Source organism: Pituophis catenifer, unplaced genomic scaffold (assembly GCF_029215685.1).
Source record: "Pituophis catenifer annectens isolate HBS135680 unplaced genomic scaffold, rPitCat1.0.hap2 SCAF_2, whole genome shotgun sequence".
NCBI lineage: Eukaryota > Metazoa > Chordata > Lepidosauria > Squamata > Colubridae > Pituophis > Pituophis catenifer.
The window spans coordinates 224,217,015-224,244,497 of NW_027256882.1; the positions used below are offsets into that span (position 1 = coordinate 224,217,015).

General features: G+C 38.3%; 1 protein-coding gene across 1 annotated transcript in view; it reads right to left on the reverse strand.

Moving 5' to 3' along the window:
* Positions 1-27,483, reverse strand: part of KDM4C (lysine demethylase 4C) — a 253,930-nt gene that overhangs the window by 22,070 nt on the left and 204,377 nt on the right. Inside the window, exons 19-20 of the mRNA XM_070938600.1 lie at positions 5,615-5,800; positions 2,180-2,350 (exon numbers count right to left, since the gene is read on the reverse strand). Coding sequence (XP_070794701.1) covers positions 2,180-2,350; positions 5,615-5,800 — 357 coding nt within the window. The remainder of the gene's footprint in view (positions 1-2,179; positions 2,351-5,614; positions 5,801-27,483) is intronic.

Below are 27,483 nucleotides of genomic sequence, written 5' to 3' on the forward strand. Positions count from 1 at the left end.
TGACTACTACACCCACTGCCTGCACTTCTCACTTCCACAAAAACAAATTAAAGAGCCCTGGAACGTTCTGGGCCCATAACCAATGTTAGGGTGTGTGTAAAAAGTATTTGTTGCTTGTGCAACGAGCAGAGCAGAAACACACAGGGAAGGAGATAAACGTCCAGCTCGTGTGAGAAAAATACTTTTATAGATAACAAGCAGTCTCGATGTAAGTAAAACAGTCCAAGGTCATAAACAGTAATATCAGTCCAGTAAGTATCTTCCCTTACCAAAGCAAACAGACTTTAGTAACTCTTGGTATACAGTACCATACGCAGTAAGCAACAGGATACAATCAGGTATCAATCCGGAAGAAGCAGGAAGAACCAGGAAGAAGGAACGCTTCTCTGTGCTGCTTATTTATGCACTGTAGCCTAATTACAGGGTTCAGCAAACCCTGATTACGTGGCTCAGTTGTTTCTTAAAGAAACAGATATTGCCTGACCAACAAGTTAGGAGTAAGCTGCAAGCTAAACCTAACACAATAGCTCTCTTTATTTTATTTTATTTATTTATTTTATCATATTTGTATACCGCCCCGGAGGACTCAGGGCGGTGAACAGCCAAGATAAAAATACAAATAACATACAAAAGTTAAAAGCTATTAAAAATAGATTAAATAATTTGGGCTCAAAAAACAAATTTAAAAACATCCAATTTATGTAAAACATTTAAAACTCAATTTAAAAGGGAGAGTTAGGCCAGACCAGCCTGTTGGAATGAAAACGTTTTTAGGGCGCGGTGGAAGGTGCGTAAGTCTTGGATCCTCCGTATCTCCGGGGGGAGCTCGTTCCAGATGGCAGGTGCCCCCACAGAGAAGGCTCTCCCCCTAGGGGCCGCCAGTCAACATTGTTTGGCTGACGGCACCCTGAGGAACCCCTCTCTATGGGAGTGAACTGGTCGGTGAGAGGCTACTGGTGGCAGAAGGCGGTCTCGTAAGTACCCTGGTCCTGAGCCATGGAGCGCTCTAAAGGTGGTAACCAAAACCTTGAAGCGCATCCGGAAGACCACTGGGAGCCAGTGCAGCTCGCACAGGAGGGGGGTCACATGGGAGCGCCACGTCGCTCCCATCACTTAGACTAGTGTAGAGTGTAATGGCTTGAAAACCATTCTTTTGGCCCTTTTCATATTTTTAAATATCCAAAAGAAAATATTAAGAGTGGAGAGAGAAAGGGAGAGTGTGTTTGCCAAAGGACAAAAATAAAGAAAACCTGATCGCGTGGCTCAGCTGGGATCGTCAGAGGCTTTTCAAAGCATTTTTTTTCTGCAACCTCTTGCGAGGAAGAGGTGGTTTAAAAAATGCTTTGAAAAGGCTCTGCCGATCAGGCAACACAGCTGGGATCGTCAGCCTTTTCAACTCAGCTGGGATCATCAGAGAGACTTTTAAAGCATTTTTTTCTGCAGCCTCTTCAGCGGAAGAGGTGATTAAAAAATGCTTTGAAAAGGCTCCGACATCTACTGATTGGTAGAGCCTTTTCAAAGCATTTTTTTGCATTTGCAGAAAAAATGCTTTGAAAAGTTAAAAAAAAAAAAGTTGGCCACGCCCACCTAGTCACATTCCCACGACCACCAATATATATATATATATATATATATATATATATATATATATATATATATATATATATATATATATATATATATATATAAACACAAAAAACAATGCCATTTTGTTTATTCCAACTAAGCAACATTAAATAATACAGTTTACAAATACAATAATCAAATGTGTAGACCCAGTATCTTACTCGGTTCACATGAATCATGCTGCCTGTTACATATTTTAACATTAAAGGTTTTTTTGTTAATTCATCAAGGAATTTTGTTATATTACCTCTCTGAGACACTACAACAAGTAGAATTCCCATCCTAATATCTTTTATTAAAAACATATTTCTTATTTAATTAAAAGACTTTGGAAGATTAGTTGTTATTCATTTGGAGAAATGGTAGATACTAATTAGCACAAACAAGGTTAGGAAGCCCCTGAGAAAGTGATAATTTTCTGCTGCAAGAAATAACAAACATGAACAGAATATTAAGTTAATTATCTCTGTTGAAAGGTCACAAAAAATAGTTCAATTTTTCTGATTTAACTTTAAAAAAAATAAAAGATAACATTTCTAAAATAAATACTTACTACAATATCTTCAGGGAAGGTATCCCGACTAAAGGAGCCATCATCAAACATAACTTCGTAGAAAACCTGTGATGTAACTTCTATTACTCTGGAGCTGTAATAGCGTGTGTTTCTGTGTTTTGCTATGACAGTTTGCCCAACTGAGACAGCTTTCTCAAAGGGTTTTGTTTTCTTTAAAAGATTAAAACAATATAATTAGTTCAAATACCATCTCTCTCATAAGTTTGTTTCCCTGGATCCTAAAGAACACTTAGGAGTTCTCAGATTGCCTCGTCTAAGTCATATCAAGACTTAAACTTATAAAAAACGTGCTTTATCTAAGTTACTTATAGAGATTTGCCTTTTACATATTCACATGCACAGATTTAACTAAGATTTGTACAGTTTTAAAATATTTTATGGATACTGATAGTTCAGACCAAAATAATGCCAGATTGTATAAACTTGGAATAGGGAGCATTACTTCAAAAAGATATACACAGAAGAAGTAAAGGTTTGAAAAGGTTTGTCCCTGGATCTAGCTCCTCAGCCCCCTCTCTTCCATCATGTACTCTGTGAAGCATTTTCACAGAGGATGGTCCAGTTCATAAGGCTTGATGAAGGAGGAGAGCTGAGCCTATGCAACATTCAGCAAAGTTTCAGTTTGTGGCTTGCTCTGAATACCATGTGGCATTTGTGTTTCTAGAAATCCTCTTTTGTTTATAAACCCCAACTATAGAACTAAATGCTCACCTGACTACTGCACAGCCATTAAATTATTTTTTTACATAAGGGTCTCTTGTGAGCTCCTCTAAGCCAGAGACATTTTGTGAGAAGCAAAGGTAAGGTGACCAGACGTCCCGCTTTTGGCGGGACAGTCCCGCTTTTGAGCAATTTGTCCCGCGTCCCGCGGCGTTTCAAAAAAGTCCCGATTTTTCTTGAGCCCCAGCTGATGGCTAAAAGAAAAAAAAACTGTTTAAACTCTTGCCCGGGGCTTCAAAGGGCCGCCCTACAGGCAATCAGTGTAAAGCAGTTTTTTTTTCCCCTAGCTAAGCTTCAGAAACGAAAACGAAACCGAAACCAGGGTCTTTGGTGCAGCGTGACAAAATGAGGCAGAGAGAGATTTATTTTTATTTTTATTTTTCCTCCCCAAAAAAGGTAGGTGAAAAACTGCAAACAATGGGAAATTTAGGAGGAGACTTCAAGATTTTAAAACACAAAGGAAAAAAAGCTGTATTTAACTAGGGAATTGTAATAATTGAGATACTATTAATTGTATATTGTGTTGAAAGCAGAAATGGTTAAGTTGTGGTTCGGAGGAATATATGGGAGAAATTATTTGGTTTATTATTATTGGTAAATATAATTAATTGATTTGTAAGAAATTGGATTGCATGGAAATAATTGGAATATTCATGTTCATATTGATTAATATACAAAAAAGATAGTTTTATAACTAATTGATTTATATTAAAATGTTGAATTTGTATTAAACAACTGTATTACATAATTACATAATTAAACAATGTGAGGATGGATATAAAAATAGATGATAATGGGAAGGGGTATAATATAGAATAGAAGGGAAAAATTGAATTTGATTAAGATTAGAGATGAGGATGAAGGGTAATATTGGTTTTTTAAAAAAATAGATGAGGAATAAATATGGCAAAAAGGAAATATAGAAATTGTAAATTTAATTGAAATGACTAAACGCTGTTTAAATTTGTGAACCAGCCAAATATTCTGTTCAAAGAAAATACATTGTATGTTTGTATGTGTGTTTCTAATTATTGCTATTTATTCATATTTGTTCTCTTTTATTCTTTAAAGTTTAACAATTCATTCTTTATCTTAATATCTTTATATTTGCTTGGGGTTGGCTTTCTTCCCTTTCATCTTTTTTATTGTACAGCAATCTTTCTCCTCAAACCTACCACCTCTCTCTTTTCTTTCCTTCTTACTTTCTCTTCCCCCCACCCTCTTTTTCTCCTCCCTACTTCCTCTTCCTTTCTCCTTCTCCTCCTCTCTTCCTCCCTCTCTTACCCTCACTCCTACTCTAATTTCCATTCCTTCATCCCTCTCTATTGCTGTAATCCTTTAATGCATATGGACTACTCAGAGGGCTGAAAAAGTTATTTTTGACTGGTCCTCACACTTTTGACCAGTCCTCGAACTTATGACTGTCCTCACATTTTACATTTTTGCCCTATCTTGTCATCATGGTGAAGAGAAGCAGTTGTGAAATGAGTGACATGGTTGTTAAGAATGCTGCATGGGCATAAATGTGAGGATGGTCATAAGTGTGAGGACCAGTCAAAAGTGCGAGGACCTGTCAGAAATGACTTTTTTCAGCTCTCTGGTTAGTCCTTTTGTGCATATGGACTACTCAGAGGGCTGAAAAAGTTATTTTTGACTGGTCCTCGCACTTTTGACCAGTCCTCGAACTTACGACTGTCCTCACATTTTACATTTTTGCCCTATCTTGTCATCATGGTGAAGAGAAGCAGTTGTAAAATGAGTGACATGGTTGTTAAGAATGCTGCACGGGCATAAATGTGAGGATGGTCATAAGTATGAGGACCAGTCAAAAGTCCGAGGACCTGTCAGAAATGACTTTCCAGCCCTCTGAGTAGTTCCTATACACATAGCCATGGCCACCCGGTCACATGACCAGCTAGCCACGCCCACCCAGTCACATGGCCTCCAAGCCACGCCCACACAATAAGCCACGCCCACAATGGTGTCCCTCTTACCAATGTTAAAATCTGTTCACCTTACCCTATACACATAGCCATGGCCACCCGGTCACATGACCAGCTAGCCACGCCCACCCAGTCACATGACCAGCTAGCCACGCCCACAAAATAAGCCACGCCCACAATGTCCCTCTTTACCAATGTTAAAATCTGGTCACCTTAAGCAAAGGGGTAATCAGAGTGACAAGTATGAAGGCTATTGCTTAACGCATTGTAAGCCGCCCTGAGTCTCCAGAGAAGGGCGGCATATAAATCAAAATTAAATAAATAAATAAATAAATAAGAGCAACAGTGTGGCATTGTGCTGCAAACTGTGCTTCAGATGCATCCAATGTTACCCACCCATTTCAAAGGAGTAAAGTTTGTGGCATGATAATGCTGTTATCATTTTGACCAAATCAGCTAAATATGCTGAGCACCTCCAGCATATCCCATAGCTGAGAGTTTAAGTTGTTTTAAAAAAGGAGTAAGTAGTTCCAACAAAGCTGTGATGTAATCAGCACCTTAAATGAACTTTTAAGCATTTCATCAAACAATATTCATTCTTTTTCTCTTGACCTCATGTAGACCTATGTAGAATGGGATTTTCCTAGTCTAATATAATAGATTAGAATGGGTTGTAACAGGATATATAATGTCAGCAACAACATGTCTAAATTAAAAACAATATAGAAAACAATGGTATTTAAAACCTTACCACATTTTGGTTTATTTTGTGCCTGAAACACGTGATGTAGACAACGTAAGGCCAGTCATCTGGTTCCATCAACACTCCGGCAGCATGAGCACATGTGACATGGAATGAAGCTGGACAACGTCCATAGGAGCACTGGATGCAAGCACCAGATATTTTCTTAATTCTTTGTCGACAGAAGATACATTTCTGCAGGTACAAATGGAAGGAAGGATTTCCACAGATTTAATTTTGAATATTAGCAGGTAATTATGTTCCATTATTTATAGCTACTATATGCACCCAACTGGTCGTGTGGTTTAGAATGTAGTTCAGAGAATACTGTAGTTGGATAACTGGTTAGATATTAAATATGTAAAAGGAAATATATAAATTAATCAACAGTTAAATATTTCTGTGGCAAACATCTGTATCAACTACATGATACAAAATAATTTCTGTTCAGCAGGAGAAATATGGGTAAGGTACTTAAATTTAATGTTATAGATATCTGGAGATTTACACTTTTGTTGATGTAGTATTTATACAGAACTGCTCAGATATGCTGGCTCCCTGTTCACATCTAGCTATGCTGTTTCTTTTTTTCTGTTATCTTGGCACCTTGGCTCAATAATTTATTTTGTTCTAGAAAGAGCAACAAAGCCAGTTGCTTTAGTGAATAACAGAAACAAAAATACAGTTCTGGAGGAATACTAAAGTACAAGAACCAAGGTTACTTAATTGAAACTTTATAAAAAATACAAGAATTGATTTTTTTTAAAAAAACAAATTTTAAGCAGATTAATGAAAATCAGAATCATAAACAGAGAAAAATGATAGAAAATAGGTGTCAGATAAACATTAATTGTAATGTTGAAACCAATCAAAAGCTAGTAAAAACAGAAGAGAATCAGTATATAACCCTAAACCCTATCATAGATCAAGTCCAATAGAATGCAGAGATTTTAATATGTAAACATAAATATTACTGAACTGTATTCAGCATTAAGATTATAGCAAAATAGATACTAAATTAATATTTTGGGGGATAATATATAGAGAAGCTACTGACAAAAAAATCCCTAATTATGACCTGCCTACATCCCGAGGACTAGATATGTATCATTTACCAATTTCAGCAAATGTCCATAAACAAAAAAATAAGGTCCTGCATCTATATGGACCTGAAAATCATATGCAGCTTTATAAATTCAGTTTTTATTAGTCAGGCAGTTTTTATTCTGGTCTCAGTATTCTCAGACTAGTACAAGAAATATATCCTTAAGTAGTCTATAATCTTCTAAAACAGTCCAGTTTTGGAAACCAGTAAATAAAAAATCCATTTCCAAAGTTGAAAAACATCTGTAAGGTGACTAGGACACATAAATAAAGTTTAAAAAGGTAATCTAAGTCTAGGTTGTAAATATGATATTTAATTGTACATAAAATATGTTAAAACCTAAAATTACATAGAATACACCTAAATAGCCTTGGTAGTACAGTGGTCTAAACCACCCTGTTATTAAGACCAGCTGTCTGCAATTACTGCAGGTTTGAATCTCGTCAGGCTCAAGGTTGACTCAGCCTTCCATCCTTTCTGAGGTAGGTAAATTGAGGACCCAGTTGTGTGGGCAATAAGCTGACTTTGTATAAATATACAAAAGGATGAAGGCTATTGCTGAGCGCATTGTAAGCTGCCCTGAGTCTCCGGAGAAGGGCGGCATATAAATCAAATTAAAAAAAAAAAAAAAAACAAGACCTCATGTGGTTAATCTGGCAGATTTTACATGCTACAGCACACAAACTAGTAGCATAACAAATGACAGTGAATCTGTAAGTAGCATTTTGGGCTTGCTATATGTTGAATCTGAGCAATCATGTTATCTGCTGATCAAAGATAGGATAAATTTAGTTTTGAATGTTTTTATAAAAGGAGCAACAAAGAAATATATATATTCTGTGATTTCGAACTCTCCAGAATAACGAAAAACTGAACTTTTTAGCCATTGATATTTTTTTATAATTACCATCCAAATGGTAATTGGTAATTACTGCAGTGGAAAGAGCTTTATAAATTAATGCAAGTACTTTGGATTAAACCTAGAAATTGTATATAAACCATATTTTCTCAGAAAGTTTAATTTCTGAGTTCCAATTAATTTAAATTCCCAAACTAACCAAATGATTTTTTTCCCCAGCACTTGTAATTTTAAACACTTTCCAGAAGCTACTTCATAGATATTGTACCAATATAATAGAAAACCAGTTTGGCATAATGGTTAAGGTATCAGGCTAGAAATGGAAGACCAGGAGTACTAGTCTCGCCTTAGGAACAAAGCCATCTTAGTGACCTTGGGTCAGTTACTCTCTCTCTTAGCCGTAGGAAGGAGGCAATGGCAAATCACTTTTGAAAAAAAACTTGCCAAGAATAATATTGCAGGGACTTGTCAAGGCAATCTCTGACAATCTGGCAAAAGTAGGCAATACATTCCAAGATAAGATAAAGTCAGCCTCCTTTTCTTCGTAAAATGCAGTGAGATGAGTTTATTGAGAACAGTTGTGAGTAATGATGGTTCAAAGCCTATTTAAGTTGTTCAGAAACTGTCCCATAAGATGGAACTTCAATGCAGACCTAGAAAGGAGAATATATTTCCTGCTTTGAAGGAATCTGTCCATTATACAGTAGGGCCAAAATTGTGGAAACCTTTTGGGAAAAGTGTATTTTTAAGGTTTGATGGCTAATAACACCACCTTTTTTGGAGTTTCAAGATAACCATATTCCACTGCTGGAATGGACTGGGAATAGCCCAGACCTTAACCCAATTGAAAATCTATGGAGCCGACTAAAGAAACTTGTTAGCCAGAAGCGACCCAGCAATAAAACCCAGTTACTAGAAGAAATCATTCAATCTTGGTTTCACATTATAACAGCTACAGAACTAAAAGACTTGGTTCACTCCATGGGTTGTAAGGCCGTAATTCATGCTAAAGGTTACCCAACTAAGTATTAACTGACATGATAATTTTTGTATATCTCATTTTTTCTACGTTTCACTTTTCTTCTTTATGCTGTAACTGCTATTCTAATAGCAAATCCTTCATAAAAGTTATTGCATTACATTCTTTGATTAAATTATCTTTCCATTGACATATAATTTTATGGTACTACTACTACAAAAAAAAGTGGTGTTATTAGCTAGTTTTAGAAAATACACTTTTCCCAAAAGGTTTCCACAATTTTGGCCACTACTGTAATCTCTGAGATTTTCTGAGTGGTAGAAGTGTCATAAAAGCCTTTCTTCCTTTGTTTCATTGTATTCTTGAATATATTTTGGTTGCTGTCCTGCATTATATTATTACATTATTTTTTTATACTGCCTTGGAATAAGGCCTTAGGTACTCATAGAAGTGTGGTTATTTCTTCCAAATCCAAAAGAATCTGCTAGGCAGGTGATAGAGCCATATAGCACCTTCTATGCTATTAACCTAATATCCCGATCCCCCAATATCATTTTATTAAGATATCTAACCAACAAAAATTTGCATGACATAGTAAGCTTGTATAACTCATATACTTGGATACATTGGTTGCAAATGAATCACCCTGTTAAATTATTTGTGCATTGGTCTAATTTGATACAACCAGCAAATGTCCTTGAAATGTCCATTGGAGTTGGGCAGCCTATAAGATCAAATAAATAAAATAAATAATAGAAATAAGGTTCTGGGCTGTAATTCCTATTAGGAGACCAAACCTATCAATTCCTGCATGTTATGTACTATGGATCTGTACCTAGAAATGCAATTTAATTTCAGTCTCTTTATAATAAATGCTAGCCTATTTTTCATAAAAAGTAAAACTCATCTGAATCAGTGAAACCCCCCACCAAAAAAAGCAACCCTCACTCACATATAAAGATATAAAACAGGGCCATGACCACAATGTGAAGGATATAGCAAAGCATTTTTAAAGACAGAAATAAAACTGACATTCTTTATGCTCATGCCATTTTTGATACCTTTATTCAAATATATATAATGAACCCAGGTTTACAAATGGGGTAATACAAATAAACTCAAGAGATAAGGTTAAAAGATTCTATTATGAGCTCTAAATTTCTGAACTCTGCTTTCCAATTAGTTATACTTTTCACTTTCTACCTTTCTAGTTGTTACAAAACATACATCTTTCTATATTAAAAAAAAAACTGAAAGGGAAAAAGTAACTAGTTCATACTAGGCAGCCATTTAAAACTGATCGACCAAGATGAAAGGATTAAATTCAGAGCAATATGCTCTAAGCAATTTATTTTACTGAGGAAAAACCCTGCAAAGAATTCTTTATCACAAACTGGGTGCCTGTGCCTCCTAACCAATAAACCTTCCATCCTTCTGAGGCTGACTAGCTTGCCTGCTGATACCAATAAGCTAAAAGATAAATATTTTCTTTTCTCCTACAAACCTCAAAGAGATAATTTAAATTAAAAACACACACATACACCTCATGAGAGACGGAAACAGTCCTAAGATATTCAGTCACATTTAAGGCTTGCATGTTCAAATATTTAGAAAGAGGAATCTTGGCAAGCTCTGACAGAGAACTCTGATGTGATACAAATACTCATATCAAAATTTCATCTACCTTGAGGCTACTTACTGGCATTTTAGCAATGCGCTGCAATGTATTTAAAGGAGACACAAGAATCCCTATGTGTCTAGGCAAGAGAAGACAGTTGTCAATTATGTAGGTGGATGCCTCTGCACTGGAGTGGTAAAATGCTGCATTTTTGAAGTGTATGGATAATGACAAAACAACTCTTTGTTTGTCTTATCTGCTGAAGTGGAGTCATTGCAGGTGTAAATACTGCATGAGCATTGTCGCCAAGGCAAGTGTTTGGGTCAGCATGCACCTTCTCATTATTCTATATAGAATTCCATTAATAGGTTCAAAAAAAGATGCCTTTCCATGAATTGCTAGTGTTGAACAATTCTTGTATTTTCAACTATTTTAATGGAAGCATCCAATAACTCATAAAGTATTCAGACAATTGTGCTCTTATTTTCTCCAGACTATTGGAAGAAGATACATATTATTTCAGAGTTTAATCTTCTGGTTTAAGTAGGAAAGGTTTATGGAAATATAACTATAAAATCAAAAATTGGTTGGTGAAAGAGCTTGCAGTTTGTTGTTCATTAAACCATTTTCTGACTACATGCTTCTGAGACTCAACTACTAAGAAAAATAACAAATTTGTCAAAATACAAAACAAATGTATATTATTTACTTCATGTTTTATCTTTACAATTGAGAATTGCAATTTTCTAAAAAGAAATAAAACACTTTGGAATTTGGTGTAGAACAGGGCTGTCAAACTCCTGACCCATGGGCCAGATGTGTCATGTGCTGGCCACACTCATGCCTGGTTTAGCGAAGGGGGAGGGAAAGTACTGATACGTCATATAACACCACTGTGATGACATGAGTTTGACACCCCTAGTTTAGAAGAAGCATGGTTATTTATACAAATTCTGACAAAATGAAAGTTTCAACTGATTGATTTTACATCATGATGACAAAAAGCAGGGATTATTCATGATCTCTACACCTATACAAACATAATATTATTATTTGCACCACTAACATGTTAGTGGTATTTTTGGGTATTTAGACTCTCGGAAGTATGAAACGTATTCCAGATAGGCAGAAAAACTTCAGACTAGACATTTGGAACTTCATTGCAATGCATTAGGAAATGGAATTTGAAATTTCTGTTAGAAATCTGTAGGACAACATAAGTGGGAATCAGGATTTTTTTCAAGTACTGAAAATCACTTGTTCTTTCAATAAGTTCAGATATAACCGAGATGAAAAGAAATAAAAGGAATTGCTTGTACCATGCTAAATTAATATAAAAGAGTGAGTTGGCATTGTTTGCTTGGGGCAATGTTTTCAAATATTATGGTGTCACCAAAATCATTCTAAATGGATAAAAAGTGGCTAAAACAAATATGAAATATAGTTCATGTATACCTACAGAATATTTTCATACATTCCTTTAGAATCAGAACACAAAATGAATTTTATTATATTCTTTTTCTCTCTCTTTTCTCCGTCTTGCTATTGTAAGGCCTCTTACATACGCCTTAGTTGTGTCCCATAAGTTTTGTAGGGAGGTGAGTTGTTTTGTGTTTTCCTTGTAAAACAATTCTAACTCCTTTTCCATATAAAATGAGATTATATTCAACATGAGTGAACATGCCTAAATCTCGTATCAAACCATTTACAATGAGCAATTATCTCCTGACACTAATCTCCTGGACTTCTAATTTTATGAATTAAAATATACTCAAAATACTCAAATCATATTCAAATGCTAGACCTTATCATTATAATACTAATCCAATCTTAAAGGACACTTTAAGATTAAAGACTAAAGTCTTAAAGCATTCCTATTGTTGAAAAAGCCCTAAACACTAAACAATATTATAGTTATTTCATAGTGTTTTCCTTTAAGAAATACACTTGCTTTATTCTGTAATCGTTTCTTCAATATGATCATATTTTATTTGTATTATAAATGTTGAACCTAAAGGAAAAGAATCCACTGCCTCAAAATATCACAACCTGAATATATCAACATTCTTTCATACCACATAAGATTAGTGCATTGGTAACAGTTTATCAGAGTATCTCTACTCTGGGAACACTCAAGATGGCTAATAAAATATTAATATAAAAGCAGAATATAAAAAGTCAAAAAGTCAAAAGCATAAATTTATCAATAAAAAAGTACTAAAACATCTAAAGCCTGGGTAAATCTGACTGATATCGGTTTCTGGCATGAGTTTATTGACAGTTTAGTGACCAGACAGATGAGGCATGGAAAATACTATGGATACATACATTAATCTTACAAAGACATGGGGAAATGTTATTATATTTCTTTTAAAAGGTTCAGAATAAAGAGAAAAGGAAATGAGAAGGAGATTAATTTGAAAATAATAGCTATTCTATCCAAATCACACTGAGTATATGACCATTTTGTATTATTATACTTTATTTTATATTGCAACTCTCTTACTCTCTCTTGAGAGAGAGGGGGGGGAGAGAGAGAGAGATTTCAATGTAAATCGTATCAAGCCTCAATGAAAGGATATATAGCCTGAATCAATATATTAAAACAAATATTATAACATAAAATATTGTATTAAATAGCAACAAATACATATTCAATGCTTTGAATATCACTAAGGGAATGATTAAAAGCAGCTACCTTAATTATGAGAAGGCTTCAAATATTATTATTCAAATTATGTTATTGAAAGTCCAACTGATTTTAAAATAACCAACCTGAAATTTAAAACTGCAGTTTTATTTTATTTCCTGGGTGGGGGGAGTTGTTTTGAAGTCTGTTTGCTGCAAATAAAACCAACTAAACTAAACTGCAATTATTTCTGAACAGGCCTGCAGTTGATAAGAGGTTGTAAAATGAGGCTACAAATGAAAATGGAATGGTATAAGCAGGATAGATTGGTCCTTACATCCCATTGGATGGCTTAATAGAAGGTATTTGTTGCTAATCACAAAAACATAGACCCTGAATAAAATATTTTGCAGATTGGCTAAAATTAAAGTATGTTCCATCTCTCTCATTTTTCTGCTGAAACAGTAAAACATAGATTATCAGCTTCAGTTCTTGGTGTAAAGACTGCCATTTTCCCACATACATTGTGGACAAATCTACATTTATAATTGTCTCTTAAATGTTAATAAAGGCCACATTGTTAACCATAAATTGCATTCTTTCTTTAATTGGCTTGTATACTGAAATATAACAATTGCTTAAAGGCTTACAAATATTCAGTAAAATATAGGGCAGTTTTTTGGTCCTTTCCATTTTACTGGAGATTATTTGCTTTTAATAAGATGAATCTGTAAAATTTGTAGAAATGATAAACTGGAAAACACCAGGTTTTCCACACCTTTCACATATTCAGTAAAATATAGGGCAGTTTTTTGGTCCTTTCCATTTTACTGGAGATTATTTGCTTTTAATAAGATGAATCTGTAAAATTTGTAGAAATGATAAACTGGAAAACACCAGGTTTTCCAAAAATTATGAACCTATCTCAAAGTTCATACGGGTTGGATATGCACAGTAATAATTGAATAATGATTGTGTTTGCACTATTACAAAGGAAAATTTAGTCTTCTGTGACATTTTCCAAAAGGTACATAGTTGCTACTGCTATTGTATACTTGGACTAAGAAGTGGAGGGTTACTACTGTGCTGAAGGAAGCAAAATATTTAATATTTAAACTCTCTGTGCAATAGCCTAGAAGCATGATAATGATTTACACAATTTACACCTCGTTTTAGTTCTTCTTTATATTGGACAAAGCCACTAAGGGCTATACATTCTTCAAAGTAAAGATATAGATATATACATTAACTATTGAAAGCAATATTTAATATCGCTTAAATAAAAAAATATTTACAATCAGATATTTTTTGTTTGGATTTTGGTATTTGATTTAGATCACCTTTTTTTTTTTTTAACAAAAAAGTAAAAACCATGGTTGGTGGTTGTTTGCAGCAAATATTTGACAGACGTGGGGGTTTGTATTCAAGTCCCTAACTACTTTTCTGCCCCTGAATATACTAGACCTAAAGATATGAATGACTGAATGATCTAAAATTTATATAACTATACAAATAACTATGTATAACTGTATAATCAGCTCACCTATAATAAAGGAAACATTTATGCCAGTTTTTTTTTCCAAAAATTTCAACCACAAAAATTATATTTTTCTTTCAATAAACTGGACAAAAATCAAAGAAAAGTCTTCATAATAGTAACTATGGATTTGTGAGTAGGTATATGTGTGTGTATGTCCATATACTCTTGTTGTTTACAATGCCATTTGTAAAACCAAAAGCTGACACTTTAATGTTTCACTAAAAGACTGACTGCTTCATTAAATGTTCTTGCTCCTGAAATATGCATGACAGTCACACATATAATATAAGTATAATTCTGTAATTAGCATTTGCAGATGAAAGTTGCATATATTTTAGGGTTAGGGTTAGCTCTCTATGACTTTGGAGAGTAAAATGGACATTGATTGTGAGCCCATCGGTATCATTAGGAGAGTGCATACTTTTCGAGCCTCCCTTATCTACATTTGTTGGCAAAATACAGGGGAAAATCCCATTGGCAGAAAATCCTCTTAGGGTTAGATCTCCATGAATGCGGACAGCAAGATGGACATTGCCATTGGAGGGTGCCTACTTTTTGAGCCTGCCTTATCTACATTTTCTAATAAAATACATGGAAAAATCCCATTATTGGAAAATCCCACTTAGGGTTAGGTTTCCATGAATTCAGAGAGCAACATGGACATTGCCAATGGATTCGGAGCCTATGGATATAGTTAGGAGAGTGCATATTTTTCCACCCTTTTTTATCTACGTTTTCTAGTAAAACACATGGAAAAATCCCATTCGCAGAAAATTCACCTATGTTTAGTTAGGTCTCAATGAATTCAGAGAGCAAAATGGAAATTGCTAATGGATTCAGAGCCCACCAGTATGATAAGGAGGGTGCATACTTTCGCACCCTGTCTTATCTTTGGTTTCTAGCAAACCCTAAGTGAATCCATAAATACGGACACCAAAATGGACATCACCACTGGATTCACTTAGGGTTACAGTTAGATATACATTAATTTGGAGAGCAAAATGGACATCACCAATGGATATGGAGCCCCTGAGTATGGTTTGGAAGGTGCATACTTTTCAAGCCTGCCTTATCTACATTTCATAACAAAATGTATGGGAAAATTCCATTCATGGAATATCCACTTAGGATTAGGATTAGGTCTCCATGAGTTCAGAGAGCAAAAAGGACATCACCAATATATTCAGAGCCCCTTAGTACGGTTAGGAGAGTGCCTACTTTTTGAGCCTGCCTTATCTACATTTTCTAGTAATTGAAAAATCCCATTCACGCAAAAACCCACTTAGGGTAAGGGTTAGGTCTCCATGAATTCGGAGAGCAAAATGGATATAACCATTGAATTCGAAGCCCCTGGGTATGGTTAGGAAGGTGCATACATTTTGATCCTGCCTTATCTACATTTCCTAGCAAAATACATGGGAAAACCCATTTGCAGAAAAACCCACTTAGGGTTAGGGTTAGGTTTCCATGAATTCAGAGACCAAATTGGACATCATCAATGGATTTGGAGCACATTGGTATGGTTAGCAGTGTACATACTTTTCCAACCTCTCTTATCTACGTTTTCTAGCAAAATACATGGAAAAATCCTATATGCAGAAAATGCATTTAGGATTAGGGTTAGGTCTCCATATATTTGGAGAGCAAGATGGACAGGGCCAATGGAGCACATGGGTATAGTTAGGAGGGTGCATACTTTTTGAGCCTGCCTTGTCTACATTTCCTATCAAAATACATGGGAAAATCCCATTCATGGAAAATCCACTTACAGTAGTGGTGTCTAACTGAAGGCCCATGCCCAGGCTCCATTTTGGCTAACAGAGAGCTAGCAATACAAACTAAAAACAAAACAAAATGGGAAATGTTTCCCCTTTTGCATTTGAGCATCCAAGAAGGAACAGGAAAGGAGAAAGGAAAAGAGGAAAGACAAAGAAAAAGATGGGAAGATAGGAATGAAGCAAGGAAGTAAAAAGAAAGGAGGAGGGGAAGGAAGGAAGGAGAATGGAGAGAAGGAATAAGAAGAAAGGGGAGGGAAGGAAAAGGAAGGAAGGAAGGTTGGTCTTGCCTTACCATTTGGCCACCAGCAGACAGCAAGTCTCTTCTGGAGGACCAGGGTTTGGCGCTCTCCCTGGTCTTGCCTTCCTCCACTGGAGACAATGGATCGCCTGTGGTGCCCGGGCCACCACAGGTGTCCCCAAAATGAGTGTGTCAGACCTGGAAGCTGTTGAGATGGCCACCCCCACACCCCACCCCAAGGTCAAACACAACCTTCATACATTTCTCAATGAAATCAAGTTTGACACCCTTGTGTTAGTGCATTACATAGACCTATCTTCCTTTCTGCAGCCCTGGTTTTTGAAAGTATTCTTACTTTCAAATGGGAATCTGATATATAAAAAATGTTACTACATCCAAAAACTTTTATTAACTACATCCAAAATCTCCATTATTAATTCATTATGATTAAAACTTTACATCACATGATATAAAAGCATTCAAAATATGTTTGGTCTACACAGTGGCAAGGATTCTTCTGGATATTTTGGAACATGTTATCTCAACATATGTTCTAGTGCCATCCTCAAATAAGAGAATCTAATTTTGGTGAGAAGGGGTTTCATTCATGGCTTACTGCAAGCAATTTGGCTCTGAAAATTTTTGATGACAATATCTCATTTGGAAATTTAATGTATGCTTATCTTCCATAATAGTATTCACTCTTGATATTTTTTTCACAGTATTTAATTTGTTTTGTGTTTATGGCAGCTAATAAAGAGTTACATTGATTCTCACTTGTCTTTGTATCCAGTTATTAAACTATGAATGGAATGCTTTGCGTTCAGTGTATTTATTTTATTTATTTATTTATTTTATTCGGCTTATATGCCGCCCTATCTCCCAATGGACTCAGGGCGGCTCACAATAATAAAAACACAAGCCACAATACAAAATAAAATCTAAAATCTAAAAAATTTAAAATTTAACCCTTAACACCCCCCCCCCCATCAGACCAGGTCAAGTGATTTAAAAAGCCAAGTTTTTAATTCACGATGGAAGGTGCTAAGGTCAGGCGCTAATCAGAGCTCCAAAGGAAGTTGATTCCAGAGGGTGGGTGCACCCACCGAGAAGGCGCTATCCCTGGGGACCGCCAGCCGGCACAATCTAGCCGACGGCACCCTGAGCAGGCCCTCTCTATGGGCGCAAACCGGGCAATGGGATATCGTTGCTGGCTGTAGGTGATCTGCCAAATATCCTGGACCTAAGCCATGTAGGGCTTTATAAGTCATCACCAGCACCTTGAATCTCATCCGGGGGGCAACCGGCAACTAATGCAAGCCATGCAGGAGGGGTGTAACATGGGAGTATCGGGGTTCTCCCATCACAACCCGCGCGGCTGCATTTTGCACCAGCTGAAGCCTACGAGTGGTCCTCAAGGGCAGCCCCATGTAGAGAGCATTGCAGTAGTCAATCTGTGAGGTGACCAGCGCATGAGTAACTGTGCGTAGGGCATCTCGGTCCAAGTAGGGATGCAACTGGCACACCAGACGTATCTGGGCGAATGCCCCACTGGTCACAGTCATTATATGATCTTCTAAGCTCAACTGTGAATCCAGGAGGATGCCCAAGTTGCGCACCAGGTCTACAGGGAGCAAAACCTCACCCCCTATAGTCAGCGATGGCACCTCTCCCCTGAACCGAGATGCCGGTACCCACAGCCACTCGGTCTTGGCAGGGTTGAGTTGCAGTCTGTTTCTACCCATCCAGACCCATACCGCCTCCAGGCACCGGGCCATCACGTCGAGGGCATCGCTGGGTTGGTTCGGGGTGAAAATAAAGAGCTGAGTATCATCAGCATACTGATGATACCTCACCCCAAAACTACGGATGATCTCCCCTAACGGCTTCATATAGATGTTGAACAGGAGGGGCAAGAGAACTGACCCCTGGGGCACCCCACAAGTGAGGGGCCTCGAGGTCGATCTCTGCCCCCCTGTCAACACCACTTGCATTCGACCCGAGAGGTAGGAGGAGAACGACTGTAAAACAGTGCCCCCCACTCCCAACCCCTCGAGGCGACGCAGCAGGATACCGTGGTCAACGGTATCAAATGCTGCCAAAAGATCCAATAGGACCAGAACAGAGGAATAACCTCTGTCCCGGGCCCTCCAGAGATCATCCACCAGCGCGACCAATGCCGTCTCCATGCTGTACCCAGGCCTGAAACCCGATTGGTACAGGTCAAGCTAATCCACTTCATCCAGGACCAGCGGGAGCTGACGTGCCACCACATTCTCAACAACCTTCTCTAGAAAGCGGAGGTTAGAGACTGGACGAAAATGACTTAAAACAGCTGGATCCAAGGTCGGCTTCTTGAGGAGAGGCCTCACCACCGCCTCCTTCAAGGCGGTCGGGAAGTTACCCTACCTCAAAGAAGCCGCTATCACCGCCTGGATCCAGCCTCGTGTCACCTCCCAGGCTGAATAAACCAGCCAGGAGGGACACGGGTCCAACACACATGTGGCCGCACTCAGATTCCCCATGATCCTGTCCACTTCCTCTGGGGTAACAGAGTCAAACTCTTCCCAAAGCACAAGACCCGCTGTCTCACTCCCGTCTGACTCGGTCCAGTCAAAGTCCAGGCCGTCCCAAATCTGAGCGATTTTGTCCGACAGGTGCTGACCAAACTCCTCAGCTCATCCCTCTAAAGGGTCTTCCCTCAACCTCTGATTTAAAAGGGAGCGGGACACCCTGAACAGGGCAGCCGGACCATTCTCTGCAGACACGATGACATCGGTGAAGTAGCGGTGCTTTGCCGCCACCAACTCCACCAGGTAGGCCCGTGTGGCCGACCTTAACTGAAATCGGTCAGATTCGGAAAGACTGACTCTCCAACAGCTCTCTAGGCCTCGTCTACGCCGCTTCATCCCCCGGAGCTCCTCAGTAAGCCAGAGAGCCAACCGGGGTCTGCGACGAGTCAGAGGCCGCAAAGGGATGACCCAGTCCAAAGCCCTGGCAGCAGCCTCTTCCTAGGTCTCCACCAGGTCGTGGCCAGGGCGTGGGAGAGAGAGAGAGGGATCATCCCAAGCTCTGTCTGGAACCTCTCAGGGTCCATCAGGCACCTGGGGCGGAACCAGATGGTTGATTCCGCCTCCTTGTGAGGAGGGGCGGCGTAACGGAAGCCTAGCCGAAGGAGATAGTGGTTGGTCCATGACAGGGGATAAATCAAAGGCAATCCCCCACCAAACTCCACTCGCCACTGCTCCAAGACAAAAAGATCGGGCGTGTGGCCCCCCCATGAGTCGGGCCCTGAATAATCTGAGTCAGGTCCATCGCTGCCATGGAAGCCATGAACTCCCGAGCCACCCCCGACGCCGCACCCAGGGATGGCAGATTGAAGTCCCCCAGAACAATAAGTCTGGGAAACTCCACCACCAGCCCCGAGAGGGCGTCGAGTAGCCCGGGCAGGGCTGTTGACACGCAGCTGGGAGACAGGTATGCAATGAACAAGCCCAACTGACCATACGGGTCCCACCTCATGAGGAGGGCTTCACATCTGTCAATCTTAGGAGCAGTGACCTCCCGTGGACTAAGGACTTCCCTAATAGCCACCGCCACCCCCCTCCTACCCTGGGCCCTTGGCTGTGCAGCACCTGGAAGCCTGGTGGGCACAATTCAGTCAGAGGGACACTCCCCTCTGGGCCCAATCAGGTTTCCATAATGCAAGCCAGGTCTGTGGTTTCCTCCTCAATCAAATCACGAATGAGGGGAGCTTTATTGACCACAGACCTAGCATTAAAATAGACCAGCCTAAGCCCAGGGCCCCATTCTCTCAAACCCCCAGGAGGTCGGATAGAACCAGGAGGGTCGGAGCGTGCCACCGCTTGGATATAGCGGGGACGGGCTCCCAAAGTCTGATACGGCCCTCCGTTCCTCCACCTACAGCCATTCCCAATCACAACTGGTATCTGAAATCCCACCCTCACCCCAGTGCACTTGGGTGACCCAGCACCACACCAAAACCTCCACCAACTCCCCATAACCTGGCCTGGCAACGACCCAGCAGGGCCCCCCAACCACCGGCCGGATGTCAAAACCCGCCCCCCTCCCCAAACCCCTTAAAAATTTGGCTAAAAAACAATATAACGACCCCTTACTAAAACCCTTAACGCCCTCATGCCACCTCTCGGGGTCCCAGGACCCGTCATTAAGGAAGATCTTCACCAGGCCAGCAGGCCATTCCAAGGAAAGGGGGGCATTCCTCAGAGCAACCAAGTCTGCTCTTGTGTATGTTCGTACTACCATCCCTGAACCTCAAGGCACAGGGGACTGTCCATGAAGAATGGGATGTATCAAGCTGGTCCATCTCAGGAGACAGGAACCTCCATTCCCGGGTGTCCTCCCACGACACTCGTGAATGATAGGAGATGTTAATCCTCGCCATCCTCTCACCACAGCGGGTTCCTGAGTCCAATTGGGGTCACCCAAAGTGGGAACCTTCAGTCATTGTTGCCCTCTCACGACAGCATGACCCGGTTCCAATAGTAAAACAAAGTGTAGTCTATTCCCCCCCCAAAAAAAAAACTACATAAGATTGTAGCTTTATAAAATTGTATGCTTTATGAAACTCAGCATAGCATTACCATTTAAATACATGTTTTTGAATAAAAACATGCAGAATTGAAGGATCTGCAACACCAATTGTGATAGTATCTTTTTGATGGAAAACTGATATAAACACTATTTTCTAAGATGAAAGCAACTTAGAAAGATATGTGGTTTGTTCATTTTTATTAAAAAATCAGAAGCTGATTTATTGTATTTCAGAACACTTAAAGTTTTGAGCATTAAATATGGGTCAGGAATCTCTAAACATATCAAAAATGACATTCTTTCAAATAAATCCCACAAAATGACTCTTGCATAGTAAATTATGACAGTGCTTTGACTCTCATAAAGAATGAGAAACTTTCGCAGGAAAACTATTTCCCTCTAGTATACTGCTTATTTTGACATTGTCAATTCGTCATTTCAAAAATGAGACAAAGCATAGACCACTTCATTCAGGAAGCTCATTACCTCATTAAAAATATAATCAGTCTAGAATTCCACTTTTCTTAGATATTTATTGTTAAATAAAATAATTTAGAGGAAAAAGATTCATCCTGTTTTGGCTTCTCTACTTGTCATCTGAACTTGCATTGTAGCTAGAGTTGAAAAACAAAAGGCAGACATAATAGTGGCTTTCAAAATATAAAATCACAATGTCTATTTCATGACTGCCTTTAAAAAATCCATGTATTGCTCTTACATGCAAAAACCTTACCTAGACTAAGCCTCAACAATTGTCTTAATGTTTTATTTTCAGTTTTCTAATTTCGGAAACCTCAGAAATTAGAACAGTTGTGACAACCTATATCGTACAGAGTTGGAATATCATTAAAATAATTTGCCCCACAAGACTTGCAACCCATGGGAGTCCAACCTTTTGGCTTGCCTGGGCTTCACTGAGTGACCGAGTGAAGAGGAATTGTCTTGGGCCGCATATAAAATATATAATATACCTAATGTATATAAATTACATAATAATTGTAAGTTTATGATCTTGTGGGGCTGCATTACTAGCTGTTCAGGGCTGCATGTGGTCCATGGATTGCGGGTTGGACATGCCTGCCCTATCCCCTCTATACTTATATTCTGTCTTTGTGCCAGTTAACTTTGATTCCAGATGTAAATGAGTCCACTTTGATTAATGTTTTAATATTTTGAATTGAAGTTTTAATATTTTGCTTTGAGGTAAATTTTAACACTAAAATTAAACCATATTTATATTTATGCACTGAGCCTTTACGCTTTCCATAACAAATGAATTTAAATCAGTTTATACAAGATTTTCAATTTTTTATTCTGCCTTACTAGCCATAACTTGCTCTACTGCCATATGCTCTACTGCCATATTTAATAAATGTTGTTGTTGTTGTTGTTGTTGTTGTTGTTGTTGTTGTTATTATTATTATTATTATTATTATTATTATTATTATTATTATTATGTTATTACCACTGTTTATTTGTTGAGAGCTACTTTGATGTAGTGGTTAAGGCATCAGGCTAGAAATCAGGCTAGTCCTGTCTCAGGCACAAAGCCAGTTGGATGAAAATTAATTGGTAGATTATATTAGTTTTGTTGTGTAATCTATTTAATAAGAATATGTAATATCTATGTTTCACATTATTTACAGTATATATTTAATATGGAAAAAGACCAAACTATTAAAAATGCCCAGTCAGCAAATTAATTGTTAGTCACTGTTTTCTAAGGATAATATCTACAATTCACTCTGGATATAAGACTATATGACGTCTTTTGGCAGAAACACAAGCAGAATATAAAAGAATATCCTGCCCGAAGTTAAATAGGATTTGCACTTATTGCATCAACAGACACAATACTGTTATCTGTACAATACTATTCCCTGAGGCTCTGGCTCACGACTCAACTGAAGAACTGGTGGCCGCCTGGGATAGGGCGGTCGCTGGAGCTTTGGATCGTGTCGTGCCTTTACGGCCTCTGACCCGCTGCCGGGTCAATTGGCTCCCTGGTTTTCTGAGGACCTGAGGCAGATGAAGCACTGGAAAAGACGCCTGGAGAGCGATTGGAGGGCCAGCCGTTCCGAATCTGACCGAACATTGGTGAGGTCTCACATTAAGATCTACCTAGTGGCGATAAGAGCAGCAAAATCTAATTATTTTTCCGCTCGTTGCGTCTGCAGAGAACTGCCCAGCCGCCCTGTTTAGGGTGACCCGCTCCCTACTTCAGTTAGGAGCGCGGGAAGACCCCTTGCAGGGTAGGGCTGAGGATTTTGTGCAATATCTGCATGATAAAATCGCTCAGATTCGGGAAGGCCTGGACTCTGACTGAGTAGGTTCAGATGGGGTGAAGGAGGTGGGTCCTGAGAGTGTTATCTGGGAGGAGTTTGACCATGTGACTCCCGAGGATGTGGAAAGGATTCCGGGTAGACTTAGCACTGCCACATGTTTATTGGACCCGTGTCCCTCCTGGTTGGTGCTGGCCTCCCGGGCGGTCACATGAGGCTGGCTCCAGGTGATTATTAATGCTTCTTTGAGTGAGGGCTTCTCCTCAAGAAGCCTTCCCTGGACCCGGCTATATTAGTGAACTATCGTCCAGTCTCCAATCTTCGCTTTGTGGCGAAGGTTGTTGAGAGTGTGGTGGCGCTGTCTATCTAGATCCGTACCAGTCGGGCTTCAGGCACGGAAACAGCATTGGTCGCATTGGTTGATGATCTCTGGAGGGCTCGGGACAGGGGTTGTTCCTCTGTCCTGGTCCTATTAGACCTCTCAGCGGCTTTTGATACCATCGACCATGGTATCATGCTGCGCCAGTTGGAGGGGTTAGGAATGGGGGGCACCGTATTGCGGTGGTTCTCCTCCTTCCTCTCTGACCGTACGCAGTCTGTGTTGGTAGGGGGACAGAGGTCGACCTCGAGGCGACTTGTCTGTGGGGTGCCGCAAGGGTCGGTCCCCTCGCCCCTCCTGTTCAACATTTATGTGAAGCCGCTGGGTGAGATCATCCGTGGTTTTGGGGTGAAGTTCCATCAGTACGCTGATGATACTCAGCTGTACATCTCCACCCCGGACCACCCCAATGATGCCCTTGATGTGATGTCCCGGTGCCTGGAGGCCGTGCGGATCTGGATGGGGGAAACAAGCTCAGACTCAACCGCTCCAAGACCGAGTGGCTGTGGTTTCCGGCGTCCCAGTATATCCAGCTGGTTCCATCGCTGACTATTGGGGGTGAGATCTTGGCCCCCTCAGAGAGGGCTCGCAACTTGGGCGTCCTCCTGGATGCATGGCTGTCTTTAGAAGATCATGTGATGGCCGCGGCCAGGGGGGCTTTTTATCAGGTTCACCTGATTCACCAGTTGCATCCCTTTCTGGACTCATGCCCTCGTCACTTCCCGTCTGGACTTCTGTAATGCTCTTTACATGGGGCTCCCCTTGAAGAGCACTCGGAGGCTCCAACTGGTCCAGAATGCGGCCGCGTGGGTGATTATGGGAGCGACATAGTGTACCCATGTAACACCTCTCCTGCGCGAGCTGCACTGGCTCCCGGTGATCTTCCGGGTACGATTCAAGGTGCTGGTTACCATCTTTAAAGCACTCCATGGCTTAAGACCTGGGTACTTATGAGATCGCTTTCTGCCACCGATAGTCTCCCACCGGCCAATACGCTCCCACAGAGAGGGACTCCTCAGGGTGCCGTCGGTCAAACAATGTCGACTGGCGACCCCCAGGGGGAGAGACTTCTCTGTGGGGGCACGTGCCCTCTGGAATGAATTGTAAGGAGATACGTATGATCCCTGACCTACGTACCTTTCGCCATGCCCTTAAGACTTTACAGTTTCAACAGGCTGTGCTGGCTTTATAACTAATTTAAAGGGGTGTTTTAGTTTTTTACTATAGGGCCAAATTATTTAATATGTTTTAAACTGTTTTTAAACTTATGGATATACGTGTTTTATTGTGGCTGTGCACCGCCCTGAGTCCCTCGGGAGAAGGGCGGTATAAAAATTTAAATAAATAATAAATAAATAAATAAATAAATAAATAAATAAATAAATAAATAAATAAATATTGGATATGGTTAATAAAATATCATGTAAATGACATCAAGGAATTATTGAGAACAAAATCAATATGATAACATTGGCCAGTTTGCTGTTGCAAACTTTTCACCTCTTATTTCTCAGAATTTGTTTATACTTTATATGGGCTTCCATAATGGATATCCATTACAGTGAATCCTCAACAAGACGAAAAGGAAGATTTGTTAAATCCAAAAGAAATTTTAAGCATACATATTTTAGACATGTGTAAAACTGTGAATGGGATTTAAGGCATGCAAAGAATGGAAACGCTCAATCCATTGAATCCAAAGTACATTAAACAGAGGTTTGTTAAAATTATGATTTATTGCATATTTGGGACAATAAGGAAATGATATGTAAAGCTGCAACTATATCTTTATGAGAAATGTATCATTATTTATTAAATAAAGTAATGATTTATTGATTTTCATTTCATATATGATAAATTAATGTAAAACTTATGGTAATTCATCAAATTTAATTTTAATAAATTTAAAAATGGTTTAAAATAAACATGATATATATTGTTAAGTACTTCAAATGTGTGAAAGTAAATTATTAAAGCTTACTTTCAGAATTATTCTTTATAAATAAAGACTTTTAGGTCACAATATTTGTAAATAAACTATACGTACCACTGACGAAATTATTTATGGATATGTAAAAAGCTGATATTTAACAATTTGTAAACAATTTATATATCAAATAGTAACTGAAGAGAAAAATTCACTTACTCTGCTATAGACATCAAACATTGGTTAATAATTGATGTACAGGCATAAATGTCTCTCTATTCTAATGTGTAAATATTGTAAAAATAATGTATTCTTAAGAGGTACATGGAATGTATTTAATATTTTTCATCATTTAGTGTCTTGAATAGTTTTGATGGATTAATTTTTCAAAATTATAATTGTAAGCAAAAATAAGAACTCTGTATTTAGAAAGACTAATACTAAATTTACATTCTACAATTCACTTCCATATATTTAGGATTTTAAAAGTTGTATATCAATCCAATACATATTTTATAAAAAATATTTTACAGTTATATTACTTACATACAAAATTAAGCACAGCAAAATCAATTTACTGCAACATATAATTTTGAGAAAAAGTAGATGACTTGTGTCATTCATTTTTATGCTACTAAAATCAGACCCACAAAAATATACGATAAGATATATTCTACACACTGACATTATTTTAATGCAACCATAAATTATTAACTGACAAAAAACTCTGTAGTGAATTTTTAGTCTGCTAACTACGGTATATTTTAACAACTTTCTAACTGAAAAATGCAAGCATTCACTCTTCATCAATGTATTTTAATATTATTTTTGAAACACTGTAGAAATATGGTTGAACAATTCTGAATATTATTCCAAAACAGAAAGTATGGAAGTCAGATAGTCAATGTGTAAGTTAATGTTCAGTATAATGACTTTCCTTCATATTATTGCCTACAGCAATATTTTTGAAATGCTGAAAATTAATCAATAGTTGCTTCTATTCCAGGAATTGCATGACAATAGCATAGTGTATCAGTGTCAAATATTTGTACACTGACAGAATAAGGGTGTAGCTATTCAAAACTTTGTACTTAATCTATTTTCTTGTAAAATTAAATCAAAGACAATAAGCAACTTGGTTTAGTTCTGTTTTTAGATTTTATTTTAAAAGTGGGTTAAAGTATGGACACCTTTAGCACTACTATGCCAACTGTTCCATTTTATTTATTTATTTTTTAAAAAATGGCATAGTAAATTTATTTTTTAAATGATCACCTTTTTCAAGGGTCAAACAATGGTCTTTGGTTTTCAGGCTCACAGTTATTTGCCTTCAGGTACAAATTTATAAGCACATTCAGATAAAACTTTGACCTTACCACACAATAAAAATCTCATAGATTTGCTATCGTTGCTTTGTAATTTTATTTTCAAAATACTACCCTCACCCAGAAAGTACTCATGCTTATATAGGATTCACTTCTCAAATATAAATATGAGGTAATCAAAAGCCCAAGGCAACTTCAGTCTGTTCAAAACTCATTTTCCTCTCTGCTTGGAGAAATATGTCTGAAATGTAAAAATAATAGGAAACTATGTGGCAGAAAAGAAAAAGTCACTGCCAGTCATTGTACAGATAAATATTGTTCCTCATGTCATTCAGTCTGCTAACATTCAAAAGAAATTTTAAGGAAGACTTAATGACAACACAATGAAGTCCAGAAATTGGCATCTAAGCATCAATCTTTATTTTAATCACTGTTATATTAATCTCAAAATACAGTAATTTGTATTATTTTATACATAAGTGCATTATGTATTATCATTCTGTGTTGCCACAATTGGCTACATCTTTATTCTAATGCTTCATATGAGGTACATTATTTTGTTATCCAGGGTGAAGACAGCACTTGGCCTTTGAGAGGTATGCTGGGATACAAAAAGGAGGGAGGGTTGGGACAAAACACTAAAT